Source organism: Muscardinus avellanarius (genome assembly GCF_963383645.1).
Source record: "Muscardinus avellanarius genome assembly, chromosome: 1".
NCBI classification, from domain to species: domain Eukaryota; kingdom Metazoa; phylum Chordata; class Mammalia; order Rodentia; family Gliridae; genus Muscardinus; species Muscardinus avellanarius.
Genome location: NC_137786.1, coordinates 75,081,693 through 75,098,091, shown reverse-complemented (window position 1 = coordinate 75,098,091; position 16,399 = coordinate 75,081,693). Strand labels below are relative to the sequence as shown.

Sequence of the window (16,399 nt, the reverse complement as noted above, 5' to 3'; positions counted from 1 at the left end):
TGCCTGAAACAGATTTTTCAATGTTCTTTTCACCTTACGTGACTCTTTTTACAAAGAGAAATCTATTGTATCTGTTACATTAGGAAGAAAGACATGTAAAAGTAAGGCATGTTTCACCTAAACTTGTTTGTCATTTCGGATTCAAATTTCCAGCTTTCCCACTTTGAAAAGAACAGGAGAGATAAACCCAAATTTACTGTGTGACTTTTCCTGAGAAAACATTTAAAGATATTTGAATAACTATAGGGGAAAATATTTACAAATAACAGAGGGTCTAAAGTAGTAAGTTAAGGGTAAAAAATGCACTTAAATGTCTTAGGTTTTCTTTTTTTTTTTCCATCAGATCTGGCACACTAATTGCTTCTGCCAGAAAACAACATTTCATGTAATTATCAGTGCAATATCTGGAGCACAAATTAAAGACAATTAGCAACAGTCTCCTGTTAATAGATCAGAAGAATCCCCTCATGGTTAAAAAGAATCCAGAGTTCATAGCAGTTAGATTTTCTAACATTTTCTCTTTTCATGTTTCTACCTCTTTCTTTACATGACTCATACTTATATGAAATGAGTTAGGGAAAAAGGCTGGAAAAATGTGTTCAGTGTGGATGCAGCTCCTGACAGTTTCTACATACTGACATATTTCAGCTACATCTGGTCTATTCTGCGCTAAACTGAAAACTAAAAAGAAATGTATTGATTTCCTCAAATGACTCCTCAAAAAGAAAAAAATTCTTTACTCCTTACTTTCTCCTGATTTTCACGTTTTCTGTTCTTAGAATTTTAGCTAAAATTTTATTTTAAATATAACTTCTCCTTCAAGGTATATGCAGAATATCACTGAATAAAAGAGTTAATTACAGTTCTAAATTTGGGGATCTCATCCTCAGAATCCAATATGAAGTTTGCTGAAAGTGAGTAGACTAAATGCAGGGAATTGGATAATTGAGAAACACAAGTTAATTGCTTCAAGAAAATAACTTTGCGACGGATTCTGTGCTATGATCTGGAGAACAGAGCAATGCATTCTGCCTGTCAAATGAGATTTGTGTGCCAGCTCCACCAACAACTTCCGGATTTGTCAGTTTTACTTTACGTAATAGAGCACGGTTAACCTTGTTAGTCAAGGACTAGCTGGAACCTATTTCAAACCTAGTGAATCAGAAGCCGACCAAGTGCTGTGTGCACATACATCAGTCACTAAGAACTACGTTATGATGTGCGAGAACGCACCAAGGAAGTATTCATAGAAAGTTCATTCAATGCAAAATTGTTGACTTTCCTGTCTCTAAACCCAAAATAAGCCTGCAAATACCACATAGTGATGATTATTATGTCTCTTTTTCTTACTATCATTCATGAACAGCTGACTACCTACCCTACCTTTGTTTTAAATTTATTCTAAGCCCATTCGCCATAGTTAAAGTTAGCGAGTATCTTAGTAATGTATTAAGATGTGATACATCTCAGAATTAAGTTATAGAGAATATTGAAACATACCAGGGACGCCTGTTTAAATGTTTCCCATGCATACAAGTTAAATCATTCTTTCATTAATTAAAATCATCAAGGGAAAAATTCTTTATTCAAAGCTGGAATTACTGGTGATTGAAAATGAAACCCAGAAAGAAAAAAGGGCATAAATTGTGCTTTCGAGGTTTCCAAATTAAAAAAAAAAAAAAAAAAAAAAATCAGTAGCCAGAGTCACGGGCCTGCTTGACAGGTTTTTCGTTTCTCTTTTACTCCTAGCAATTTGAAATTATTCCTAGCAATTCTGAAAACAATTCACAAATGGTTCCTCGACTACGTAGCTGAATCTATCAGAGCAATAGTGTGTGGCACACTCCGTATGCACACCATACGGTGTGTGACATTTTATATTTATGTCAGCTACAGCTATTCCTTTATTGCCAGAAAGATATTGTCCCAACTGCTGTTGAACTTGTTCATTAGCTTTCTTCTGATAGGAAATTTGAGAAACCAAAATTTTCACAAAGAAAAGTATAAGTGTCTTCTCTAGAATTCATATCACTTCATGTAAAAAAAAAACACTTTGAAGTCAAGGGCTTTAGGATGTTTTATTGTTTCAGTTCTAATTTGTGTGTCTCAAATAATATCTGTTCAACCCTGTAACTTACAAAACTGTAGATGTTTTTGTTCATTGTATCTCAAGCACTGTATTTGGAAAGATGGCACAGTGGCCCTTTCTTCTGTGTGAGTGTTTGTACATACAGTTCTTATGCTACACCTCACCTTTTGCCTTTGCAGAATCACAAACTATGTGTGACATTGTATTGCTGAGAAACTAGCACTAAAAATATTAGCATTATAAAAAGACCACATAAATCAACAGGTTTCTTCCAAGCTGTAGATTAAATATATGATGCTAATTATTTCAAAAGCCACATCTTTAAAGTCAAAATTTTAGCATAATTTACACACATAAAATTGAGTACCTTCAAAAAGTATTATGATAAAAGTATTTTTATTAACGTTTAGGTCCTATCATACCCTTTTTGAAGACAGCTTGGGAACTTTCATGTTTTCTGAGAATAACGGCTTTGACTAAAAAAATTAATAAGTAACATAGTTAAATTGGAATCAATTAAAATTCCATAATTTACACTCTGTATTTTTGTTTCTCTTGAAATATGTTGGACCATTAATAGGAATAAGAGAACCAATTTAAATGTTTGGAAATTTGACTTATAATTTTACATTGGAACAGTTTAGCTTAAGAAATCACTAACATTTAAATAACATTTCAACAAATGTAACTGTTTGGAAACTGCAGCCGAGACAGCCTCCTGCCTTCTGTCTTGCAAGGATTGATTTGGAAGGCCCTGAGGGAGAAAATATTGGAGTTAGGAGGTAAAACTGAAGCCATTGTGGAAAGGAAGAAGTTGCACTCTTCCTGTTATGACAGGAAAACATAGACAAATGTGCTTCCTGAGCCTGTGCTCAGTGGGAATCGAGTAGTCTTTGACCTTTACCTTAGGTACATTTTGGCTTCGTTGAACTCGTAAACATGTTTTTGCCCCCTCCCATATTAATCTGGCTAATGTGATTCATCTCAGTTTCAAAATATATATCTTAGGTAGATGAGGCATAGAGAGACACAGAAGTCTTTATCACTGCTGCTACTGATTAGGTTTAGAATGTAAATCAGCCCTCTAAAAAAAACCAAGCAGGCTTGAACAGCACGAATAAAAACTTAAATGCATATTGTATTAGTGTTCTCCTTTCCTTTAAAAGCCAAACTCTTTCTAGGCTTAAAAGAGGCCACAATAAAATCTTTTTAAATCCTAAAAAAAATTAAATCATCTAAATCAACCTTCCTTTCCTCATGTAGATAAATATATATCAGAAATTAGCTGTCACAAATGTTGAAACCCAAACTCTGTGAGTCTGGTAATAAATACTCAGGTTCACAAATAGGTGCACAATGATTTGTGATCTGACTCACAACTCATTATTTTTCCTCAAAATATTGTGCAGCGCACAAGATGCAAACTTTTATTTTGGGGATTTGGGGTGTTGAGGTCTAAATTCTCAATTTCATACTCTATGCCCCTTATTTTAATCCTTTTATCTTGTTCAGAATTTTCAGGAAATACTGCTCGAAAAGCCTTTGGAAATTCTGCTGTGTAGCAGTGAAACACGGCTGGGTTTGCTCGAGGCTAATGAGGACAATGGTCCTCTTTGCAGCAGAACACACTGCAGTCTCATCCTCCCAAGTTATGCTGGAGGGTTGCAAGCACATGGTCACAGTCTGCTTAAAAGAGTCCCTCACTGCTCTTTAAAGAGTCTTTCATTGACCACAGCAGGCCCCGTCATTGTATAAAGGAGTGCTTGTCTAGAACACAAGTCTGCAATGGCCTTGCTTCCTCCCACCGAGAGAAATCATCAAGCCTAGCGCTTGCAAGCCTTCTAATGACAGACTGAATTAAACAAAATAAAACTAAAGAGGAAGACTTCAGAACAGTTGTACCATTACTTGCTGTCAGGAGCAAGGGCGGGGAGATGCAGCACTTAAGAGGGCATTTCCCTGTTTCTCAATTAAAGATTGCTGTTAGACTCTTGACTCCATCCCTAACCCTTTGAACACAGGGGAAGACCCAGTGGCTCTTGGATTACAGAGTACGTGGACGTCTCTGTGGACTGTCCATCTTCTCGCTCTCTAGTCATTCAGCTTCCTCAGCTGGGAGGAAACTAAGAGATTGTCTAGATGGGGCAACATGATAAGGAGAACAAGATCTCAAAGATTTTCATAGAATGAAATTTATATTAATCATGACCCTATTCGGGGGAAAAAATTATGAGATCTACAAACACTGAAAGTAGAATTGACTGGGCATATTAGTCCCAAATGCATTCTGAAACAAAGAAGTTGCTATTATTTTATAAGTTGAACTGGGCAGGGTGCTGAGGGTATCCCTGGTAGAATGATTGTTTAATCTGGGGGAAGCCCTGAGTTTGATCCCTCACACTACGAAAAAAAAAAAAAAAAGCGAAGGAGATAAAAGCTCTGTTCAGTAAACCCAACACAGTTCAGTTAAGATTAGGTCAAGCTGGGCATGGTGGTGCACACTCGTAATCCCATCATTTGGGAGACTGAGACAGGAGGATCGACAGAGTTTGAGACCAGCCTCAGCTACTTACTCAGTGAGACCCTGTTTCAAAAGAAATAATAAAAAGTAGGGCTGGGGATGTAGCTCAAAGGTAGAATGCCCCTCGGTTCCATCTCCAGTACCCCCAAAAAAATATTAGGCCAAAAGCATTCTGATTGGTGGAAAGACATATTTGAGACCATAGATTAGAGGGTTGCTTTCCTTAATGTTACGTCTGAAGTGCTCTGGGTTAGGTCCTCAATTATTCTTAAGAATAATTTATTCTTAAGAATAAATGAGAGCTGCTATTTCCAAAGATGTTTTTCCCCATTTATTCAAAACTATTTCCTCTAAGGTGCAAGGGCTCCCACCATTTATACTGAGGAAAGCTCTTCCAAAGGGACATCGTGAATGACATCAGGAAAGGGAGCTGTGTATTATTACATGGTACTCAGACTAATTTCCCTAGCCTGTATCAAATGATAAAGGCCGTGTCCTCTGTTCTTAGCACTTGTTAATTACAGTGGCTGTGTATAAATCAGAGATCCATCTTTTTTTATTCTGGCTGCCAATCAAAATACTTCTCATTTTGTGAAATTTAAACAACTGTAAATATTGAATGAGTAGGTGCCTGGTTCTTGCTTACTTTAGTGAGAATGACTTGACTTGAGTGTTTAAGGGTAGCATTGGTTTATTGGCAGAACTCAGAAAGTGACTCATTTTCAATTTAATATGTGTGTGTGTGTGTGTGTGTGTGTGTGTGTGTATACTTTAACCTAGAAAGCTATCCTTGTAATAATGCAGTACACCTCTCTATTTGCATTCATCAGAATGTCCAATGGTTCTTAACATACTATCACAAATGACAGTACCTATACACTGCTCAGTTAACTTTTGGCTGGGTCCATGCCTTGCTAAACTTAAAAAAAGTTATCTAAAAGAGGGAAGAAGCACTGACTAGAAGAGAGAATGATGAATTTTGTGTGAAATTACTTCTATTTTAGCTGGGCATGATGGCAAAGGCCTGAAATCTCAGTGCTTAGAAGGGTGAGACAGGAGGAACTCAGATTTGAGGCCAGACCCTCAGCAACTTAGCAAGATCTGTTTGAAAATAAAAAGGATTAGGGGTATAGCTTAGAGATAGAATATCCTTGGGTTCAACACCCTTTACACACACACATTCACAGAAATAGAAAAGGTTCTGTTTCTAGTTAATCCAGGAACTAATTTTTGTGGCTGTGGATAAGGCAGTTGCCTTTCTGTTTATAGCATTCCTCTGAGAAATGGGGATGATAAATTAATAATATCTTCAAGAAGATACTGTCAAAAGTAGAAACTTATTTGAAAGTCTAGGAACTTCTTAAACAAACTCAACAAGTCAACTCTTATTTAAAAACAGAATTAGAGCTAAACATGATGGCGCACACTTGTAACCCCAGCATTTCAGAGGCTGAGACAGGAGGATCGCGGTTTGCAGACAGCCTTAGCTACTTAGTGAGGCCCTTTGCAACTCAGTGAGACCCTATTTCAAAAGAAAGAATAAAAAATAGGGCTAGGGGTGGAGCTTGGAAGCAGAATGCTCCTGGGTTTCATCAATATATATATATATATATATATATATATATATATATATATATATATATATATATATGCTGTGATTTTATCAACAATCTCATATACAATTTTTGGCTCAGTTTTTTTCTGCTCAATTTTACCAAACATATGTTTTTTACTATAAGTTAAGATGACAAAAATGTAAAACAACTATCTGAAAATTTCTCTCTTTGTGGTAAACTTTCTATTAACATAGTTTTAGCATACACAGAAATTTCAACTCTTCACTTTAGATTGCATATATAGTCCTCCATCAAGCTATCCATTTATTTGTCCAACAGATATTTTATCCAAGTATTGTTCTTGAATTTTAGATTACAAGAATGAATGGAAGGCAGTGAGTATCTAGTTGAGAAAGACAGTCTAATATAGACACTAAGTTGATAATGGTAACACAGATAGATAGGTGCTAGATAAGAAAGAAGTTATTTGCAGCAGTGAACATGTAATTGAGTCTTGTACATCAGAGAAAAGATGCCACCTACCTTGACTATAGTCCTTCACAGTCAAAAAGTCACCTAACGCTTGTAGTGTGTTTTTCAAAAAACTAAGATGCCTATTATTTCTTCCATTTTACAGTGGAGAGACGGGTTCACATGAACTAAGCAAGAGCAGTTTACCCATGAGCACATAGCTCATAAATGGCACAGACCATGTTTTTGCTTTTACCCCACATTGCCAGTAATGATGCAGATACAATACTTCTTCAAAGAGATTTTAGGGGATGGGATGTAGCACAGTAGTAAAGCACTTGCCTAGTATATGCAAATCCCTGGGTTTCATCCGCAGAACTGCAAGAAAAATTAATAATGTGTATTTTCTTCTTTGTCGGCCTGGACAGCTATATTTCTGTGCAGTTTCAGCACATCCTGTATAATGTCATCTACTCAAATTTTTTTTAGTCTTTTGTATATCCTCTAACTGCAAGAAGAAAGTGACTTCATTTTGTTTTTTGGTATTTGGAAGTTTTAAGTAATAATTATGTTACATTGAGGAGATTGAATAACCAAGACAGAAGACATTCTATAGGGGGAAACTGCAGCAGCAGATGCTTATTTCAAACCTAATTACCAGTCACCTTTATCTTCCTCTTTACCCAAAAGGCTGTACTACCTAGCCATAGAATTTGAACATCTAAAAATCAGAATTTATAAAAAAAAAAATAAAAAATAAAAAAATCAGAATATTCTGGTCCAGGCTCCTTCTTAATTCAGAAATACCTCTGAGGCAGACCTTGATGTCCTGCTGGACTTGATCATGTTCAGAGTGAGCTTGGCAGACAGGTTCCACTCATATATGCTGCTTGTCACTAGATTTTCCCCCTCTTTTGAATTCGTTATTTTTAAAAATACTTTCTAATTTTTCTCTATAGAAAAAAAAAATAACTTAGGTGCCTCTTCACATAGCCTGAATGTGTCAGACCCACCTTTTTTGCACTGGATTAAACCCAAGGCATTGTACCTCTAAGCTACACTCCCAGCCCTTTTAATTTTAATTTTTTGTTTTGTTATGAAACAGGGTCTTGCTAGGTTGCTGAGAGTTTTGCTACATTGCTGAGGCTCACCTGGAGCCTGCAGTTTTTTTGTCTCAGCCTTTTAGGTACTGGGATTACAGGCATGTACCACCATGCCAGGCTAGCATTTTTAGGGAGGAAAGGGTAAGCATATGAGATTATTTTGTGTGTGTGTGTGTGTGTGTGTGTGTGTGTGTGTGTGTGTGTGTTACTGGGGTTTCTACTTCTGGGCTACACTCCCAAACCTATTTTATATATTTTTTATTTGGAAACAGGGTCTCCTAAGCCAGCGCACACGGCTGGCTTCGAACCTGCGCGATCCTCCTGTCTCCGCCTCCGAAGCGTGGGGATTACAAGCGTGTGCCACCACCCCCTGCCATATGAGATTCTTTAACGCAGAATAGCTCTCAGGCCCTGTATCAATCTGTCTGCCATCCTGTAGGTGCTGAAACTTAGCCAGTGCCTTCTTATGTGGTAACTCTCAGCACTGAATATAGTCCCAAGGATGGTTCTAACAGATCAGTAGGATAATTAATTCTCACTGTGGAACACAATAACTTATGATCCTTTCCCCCAAATTAGCTACCTTGGTAATTTTCCTCGAACCTGATTTATAGAAATGTTTTGTCTTTTAATATATGAATGCAAATCTTTAAAAATGACCTGTTTACTTCATCTTGTTTGTGACCCAGCTTCCTAAAGTCTATAAAAGGAGTTGCGGATGTGCTATATACCTACTGAACTGGCTGTGTCACCCAGATTGTTGTTCTACACAAATCTAATAAGCATGCCCTCTGTATCTTCATCTAAGCCAATAAAAATTAAAATAAAATAAAACCCAGGACAGGAAAGTTCCTGCACAACATGGTACCATGCTAGAGACTTAGCCTTAAGCTTAACATTGATCAGTGCATCCAGTCTCTTTAAGCACAGTACTCCAGCCATATTCAAGCCAACTAAATTACTACCAGCCAGTCTTAAATGCATAATGCTGTGCATATGGGTTTCATCAGACACTTTTCCAAATACATAGTCTTTAAAAATTAGGACTCTTCAGAGAGTTCAAAGAATTTTACTCCATGAATGCAGACATTCTAAACTCTGGATCCTCCCCATTCTCTGTGTATCCTGTGATTGTAAAATTTAATTTTTATCTTCAGACTTTTCCATTTTTCATGATCAAGGCAAGAAATAAAGCTCACTTCTCTCTGAGCTTTTTGGAATATTTTTAAGTCTAGAGCATCTGTTTATAGATAGATAGACATTATCTAGTTTTTCTATTATAAATTTTAAGATAGTATAATTATTTTCTCTCAAGATTCATGTCATTAACATGATCAATGTTTTGGTAAAACAAATATAAGCAGATAGATAATCCAAGAATCTTTATTTTCGAGAGGTTAAATTTTCAAAAGGCAAGTAAAAAAATATTTACTTTTAACAGAAAATTATATCAAGATAGTTGACTTTAAAATAGTGTTTCTGAAGGCCAGGTGTGGTGGCACAAACTTGTCATCCCAGTACTTGGGAGGCTGAGACAGGAGGATCACAGGTTCACAGCCAGGCTTGGCTACATAATGAGGCCCTCCACAACTTAGTGAGACCGTTTCAAAATAAACAATAAAAACATGGGCTGGGCGTGTAGAATGCCAGTAGGTCCAACCTCCAGTACCTCAAAAAAGATAGTATTTCTGAACTAGATATGGTGGCACACACCTGTCATCCCAATAATTGAGCGGCTGAGGTAGAACTGCCAGTTCAAGGTCACCCTCAGCAATTTAGTGAGACCCTCTTTCAAAATAAAAAATGAAAAGAACTGGGGGCATAGCTCAGAGGCAAAATGTCTCTGAGTTCAATTCCCAGAACCAAAAACTAACAAAAAAATACCAGAAATATAGTCGAATGATCTGATTATTCAGCAAATGGTCATTCAGTGGATGTGGAGGGAGAGCCTGCCTGTGGCCACACAGAAAGGAGAGAAGCATGAGTCCCCGATTAGTTCTCACCACATATGAGATAAGAAATTACCAGTCAGGTAGATTTTATCTCATATTCCTCTCGATTAGGTTAATATCTACTATTATTTTTATGATGAAACATTGTATGGAAAACAAAAAAATCTGAATTCACCCAACTCCAGATAATAACACAGTTTCAAATCATTAAACATGACTAAAATATTGGCCAAGTAATACATTTTGTTGTAAATTAAAAAAATTCCTTTTAAGCATTAAGGAATTAAATGACTTTCTTTTCTTTGACCTCAAGAAAGTAACATGAAAGAGAGAGGGAGAGGGAGAGAAAGTGAGAGAGAGATTGTTTTATGTGATAAAAGCCACAGCTCTTATTGCAAATGTCTGCATGGAGAGTGTGCAGTACACATTGCCTACCATAGTGCTTGGCATGGAGAAATTATTCAATAAAAATTAACCAAAGTATTTTTGTTACTGTGGAATAGATTAACCTGACTTTTTTGTAACTGAATCGTATGGAGCTATATTTAATTAATGTGCCTTTTCTTAATTACAAATTCTAATTTCAGTTTCTGATTCATACCTAGTAGATTCTAGAGCCACTGTCTGTGTGTGATATGCCATGCCTACCCCTGAGCTATGATTTAAAACTCAGGGTTTTTATAAAACTTAATACTGAAATTGCTTCATACAACATAATCATTGCATTGGAGGCTATTTAGAGGTTCAACAGGTAAAGAGAATAACATAAAACAGTCAATGTTTACAGTGTACTTCTGCTTTCTCTGCATATATAGTTGTTGAATCTCTTTAGTTCTGAAAACTAGATGTTGAATTACAGTGCCCACTTAAATAATACTGACTTTATTCATCCCTTGATGCACCCTGATTGATGTAAACACTGGAAAAGAGCATATCTTTACCTAACTACTATAAAAACAGCATTCTGCCTCACTGAAGGTTCAGAATATGCTGTTGAAGTAGAAATATGGACTTGTCCCCCATTACAAACTATTGTCAAGTTATGAAAAATGTAATCATTACAATACATTATTATATTTAAGTATAAAAGCTTTGGATTGCGATCTTTGTCATTGAGTGGCATATTTTAAATGAAGAGCAATATTCCAGATCTCTTTAGAAAGCTTAATGCTTAAAAACAATTTTATCTAATGATGAACAATGAGAAAAGGCATTATAAAATACATTTTGAGTATGCTATGAAGATTACGAACATAATACAGAATTAAATTTAGAGCAATTAAGAGGAGAGATTGAAGATATTTTCTTAAATGCTTTAATATAGTCATCACAATTTCAGTTTGAATTTTAAGGAAAAGAAGCTATATGCGCCAACTTTCTTTACAGGTAGTATCGAATAAGTATGCATCATCAGGCTACACAAAAGTTGAAGGGCATCTAGGAATAAACACAAACAGTGGTTGTAGTGATTATTTCTGTCCTGAAATAGACTTTGATAGCAAGTGTTATAATGTGCTGGATTCTGAGGTTTGAGTACAACAGAAACCATTGTGTATTGAGACATTCCACCTATAGTTGTGGTCATAAAGTCTGATTAAAGAAAGTATTTGAGGTCAGTGCCTTTAGTACTGAATGTATTTTGTAGCATATTCTACTAAATAAAATACCAGTATGCAGGTAGAGTTTTATGCATAAATAGAAGCTGAAAGAAATATTAGGGGATATTTTGAATAGATCTATGTCATTAATGTTTATGCTTCTTTAATCCAGTCCAAAATGATAATCTCTAACCCATCTTTAATATCAATCATAACTCCTCTGAACTAACCAGAATAAAAGTTTCTAAAAGGAGTATGATAATCAGATGTGAAAATAAAATGCTAGCTGTATTTTATCAGAAGCACTCTAGAAAAATTATAAACATAAAACAGAATGTGAGATACTGGTAATCACTACAGGGAAAAATTGTCCATGTTGAAATAAAAATAGCACATCTGAGTAGATCCTGATGAACTGAAGTGGGCTGGTTAATAGCTGATGCTTTATTTTCTAAAGGTGGTTAGCAGGGAGAGTTCATCTTTACCTTTCCATCAAAAATAGCAGCATTCTCAAACGGCCTCCCCGTAGATGCTTCAAGACACCAAAACAGATTTTGTTGGTTCTCCTTATCCTTTTAACTAAGAAATGGATGCGAACCAAGATTTATGAAACATTTACTCTAAGCACTGTACTTGATTGTATACATGCATTATTTCATACAATTTTCACAGTAAACCTGAGAGTCGGTATTTTCTCCATTATACAGATAAAATCAAACTCCATGAAGTTACAGGAATTTTTCATGTCCAGCAAATAGCAGATTTAGTATTCAAACCCAGGGTTCTCTGAATTGAAACACCATATTCTTTCCTTATTATAATGCTGTCATCAATGCAAATATGATAAAATCATGTGATCATTATTAATTAAATTTAGAGCAATTAAGAAGAGATTTAATTTATATATTAATTAAAATATAAATTTATCTCTTAAAATTTTTATGTATTCATTGCTAGAAAAAATCTTGGAAAATTTTATCGCATACTTTTATGTAATGTACCACCAACTTAAAATTTCTAAATACTTGACACAGTAGTTTACCATATTAAGTTTTTTATTCTGCGGATAAAAAAAGTGCGCAAAATAAAAATGGTGCATGCCCTTGTGAAGCATGCACTGTAGTAGAAAATATAAACATTAAATTGTCACATGAAAAATGTACAAATTATAATGTGGTAAATGCCATTAAGGTAAAATAAAGGGTGGTAGGTAAAACAATAAATGTTACAAATTGTGGAGTAATAAGGAGACTGGGGGCCAGGCTTTCTGTCTGCTAGTCCATGGTTCCTGTCAATGCATTTATTTAGATGTGGGTTTGGGGTGGGGGTAAGAAGTGAAGCTTCAGAGCTCACCCCAAGTCTGGTTTCCTGAGCCCATGAGGAGATGAGAAATTCAGAAGTTGGAGTGCATTTGAGAGTGGAGATAATATGGTTGAGCTTTGAAATTTTTGATATTCTTAGGACATCTTGATAGATGTAAGACTGGAGAATATCTTTTTGGTGTCTAGAGACAAAAAGAAAGAGTGGAAATCTAGATTTAGGAATTATAAATACATGATAGAAAAAAAAAGTTGGACTGGGCTCTGCAAATAGGTTGGATATGAAAATGAGGTGGGGGGATTTTTAACTAATCCCTACTGAAAACAATACCTAAATTAAATTCCCAGAGTATGTGCCTCAAAAACTTAGTTCTGAGCTGAGTGTGACAGCTCACACTTGTAATCCTAGTACTTGGGAGCTGATGCAGGAGTACCACAGGTTTGTGGCCAGCATCAGCAATTTAGTAAGGCTCCCAGCAACTTAGACCCTGTTTCAAAATAAGAAATAAACTAGGGCTGGGGGGTGTAGCTCGGAGTTAGAATGCCCCTGGGTTCCATCCCAGTACTACACACCTACACTACACACATGTATACACACTTATACACACACATTAGCTCTGAAGAATCTTAGTCAGTGTTTCTCAAAATAAATAAGTGAAGAAACAAATGATTCTGTCAGCAGAAGGATTGGGAGCAGATTAAACAAAGTTTAAAAAGAGTGCTTCATTTTCTAAACCTATTGGGTCATTGAACTTTTCTCTAATGAGGTATTTTATAGGAATGATAGTCTGTATATTACCCACTGGGAAACACAGGACCGTGGACAGCCTTACAATTTACAATGTTCCTGCCTTTTTTTGGTGGGCAGGCTGCAGTGACAAGCTGAAGTTTAGCCGAGAGAGGTTGAAATGGGAAGAGTGAAATACATGCATTTGCATTTGGTGGGATTGGCAGGTGGGACAAACGCAAAGGGAACGGGAGCCCCGTTGGAGACAGCTCAGGGGGAGGAAGACAGCGAGAGTGAGCTTTTGCAGATCGAGATGAATTGAGAAGGGAGTGATTCCAGGCAGGGAGATCATCTGGGACAGGAAGCTGCTGGGCTGTCCAAAAGTGACGTGATAAGGACATGAGTGATTGAGCCGCCCGGGGGACAGACAAGGGTGAACCGGAGAAATATTTTGAGGGAAGGAATTATGAGACTTGGAAATAGATTAGATTAAAAGAAGTAAAAGTCAATGATAACAATACAATTCCTGGCCTGAGAGAGGAGGAAAGATACACAGAAAAAAAAAAAAAAAAGAATCCCAACAGTATTATGGCTAAAGTTCTTCCTAATGCCTTGATGGATTTCTAGAAAACAGACTGCAACTTTGTGTGAGGACACAGTCATAAGCCATCAAGTGTTTTCAGTTAAGTGACGTGAGACTAAACAATTTTAAGGGTTTTTGAACACTGATCTGAAGTGCTAAGTTTGTAATGTCTCGTCCAGTCTTTACGTGGTCAAAAAACAAGCTCCAAACTTGTAATTGGTAAAGATGCTAACCACTCTGAGAATAACTTTTTTTTTTTTTAATCTTAAGTTGCTCGAGGAAATATGAACAGTTGTCTGGTCGCCTTGACCTTCATGAAAACGCCCCGCGTTAAATCTTGCACTAGCAGATTCACATTCTGCAACAAACCCGAAATCGCATACTTTCAAATTCGAAGCAGAAATCAGTTTTAGATCTACTTGCTTTTTCTCCAAATGTGTTAGTGCCCCAGGCTCTAACAACTACACTTCTATTGTTTTGCACAGAAATATAGTCCTGTAAACAAACACACACACACAAATTTTTCCCCCTCTTTGAAAAAAAAAAAAAAAACTCTCCTGCTTTCTTTATTCCAGGTGACATTTACAAAGAGGAAATTTGGGTTGATGAAGAAAGCTTACGAGCTGAGCGTGCTGTGTGACTGTGAGATTGCACTGATCATCTTCAACAGCACCAACAAGCTGTTCCAGTACGCCAGCACTGACATGGACAAGGTGCTGCTCAAGTACACGGAGTACAACGAGCCGCACGAGAGCAGGACAAACTCGGACATCGTGGAGGTGAGAGCAGGCTTGGTGATCCCAGGCTTGGGCAGAGCCTTGGGGTGTGTGCCCCGCCCCACCACACACACACACACACAACACACACCACACACACTACACACACATACCACACACACAGACACACACACATACATACCACACACACACACCACACATATTTTTTCCTAACAGGTTCACAGTCCCACAGATACCCACCCGAACTATTAGTCTGCCATTCCCTCCCCTTATCCTCAAAGTACAAGTTAAGGTGATATAATGCTTTAGAATAATTTCTTGCTAGAAATCAAGTTCCAGAGTCAAATTCCTTGTCTTATCTTTCACTGAGTGATCCTTGTCTTCTGCTCTGTATTAGGACCCCAGATTTGTAGATTAACCCACAGTTTAGATTACTTCTGATGATCTAAGTCTATAATGGTTTCCCAGAATTGTTAAAAAGATTTTTTTAATGAACTCACTCCAATCTTGCACTTCCAGTTTTTCACTTTATATCTTTTCTTTCTAATAAATATTTTCAAATGCCTTCTTGTTAGATATATAAAGACAATTATTCTCCTACAAATGGTTTTTCCTTAAAATCATATTATTTGGTATAGCAGTGAAATCTGTTACATGGAATCGGGAAATGGTTGAAGATGAGAAGATAAATCTCTAAATGTTAGCTCAGTGTTTTATCCAAGTTTGAGTTAAAACATTGCTTGTGACAAAAATAAAGAAGCATCAAGATAAGAAAAAAAAGCTTTAGATTTGTTAGCTTGAGGAATGTTTCATAAAATTTTGGTTGAAACCTTTAAAACACTTTCACAGTATATCCTTTTAAATGCTATGGCCTGATGGTACCCTTCATGAGGTACCATAGGCCTACTAGGTAAACTTTGGATTACTACTAAACCAAAGAGGAGACAAATAATGAGGAAGGTTCCCATCTATCTATTTTCTTTACCTATTATCTCCTTTTGGTTTACTAGTTTGCATCTGCTTTCCTAGAATTAAACAACAGTAAATGTTTCGAAAGTATGCATTCAGAGGCGGTTTGCCAAAACATGTCTTTTTTTCTGCTGCTTTTACTGGTTCCATATTATGAAAAAATTTTAGTACTAATTCTGATCAAATTAATATGCCACCTACATCCATCTTGCTTTTGTACCTACCTTGTTACAATTCTCTAAGACTAATTCTTCTATTTTGCTTTTGTTTGATTTTCCAGAAAATTGAGATGATCAATTTTTTAAATTTTTATTTACTTATATTTATTTAATTTTTTGCCTAACAAGGCCAAGCAAATAATTTCAGTGAAATGAAAAAGAGTAAGTGGGTCTACTGTGTGATATGTACTTAAAATACTGCACATAGTTTTAGTTCTTCATTTGAATTTTGTAGTTGCCTTGATCATCAAATTCAAGATTATAAAATTTACCCGCATTTCAGAATCTTTTATTTGCATACATATATAAATGTGAAATATGTAAACAAACATGAAAGTGAACAGAACTAGTTTAGTATGAATGAATTTGAATTTGAATTCTCTTGACTAGACTTGAACTATTTCAGTCCTTAGCATGCTGCGGTATGTCAAAGAACCATATTGCACTAGTTGGGAAACGTGTTAACTTTTAAAATTTGCTTTCTTAAAGAAGTTTAAAATCTAGGAAATTCATCTTCTGAGGGTTTGGCTCAGGCACATACCCTGTGGCTTAAAGT

The 16,399-nt window shown here is 36.2% G+C and overlaps 1 protein-coding gene across 1 annotated transcript in view; it reads left to right on the top strand.

Moving 5' to 3' along the window:
- MEF2C (myocyte enhancer factor 2C) overlaps positions 1 to 16,399 on the top strand; it is a gene marked incomplete at its 3' end in the record, with an annotated part of 152,659 nt that overhangs the window by 61,075 nt on the left and 75,185 nt on the right. The window contains exon 3 of the mRNA XM_080698040.1: positions 14,495 to 14,698. Within this exon, the coding sequence (XP_080554166.1) occupies positions 14,495 to 14,698 (204 nt within the window). The remainder of the gene's footprint in view (positions 1 to 14,494; positions 14,699 to 16,399) is intronic.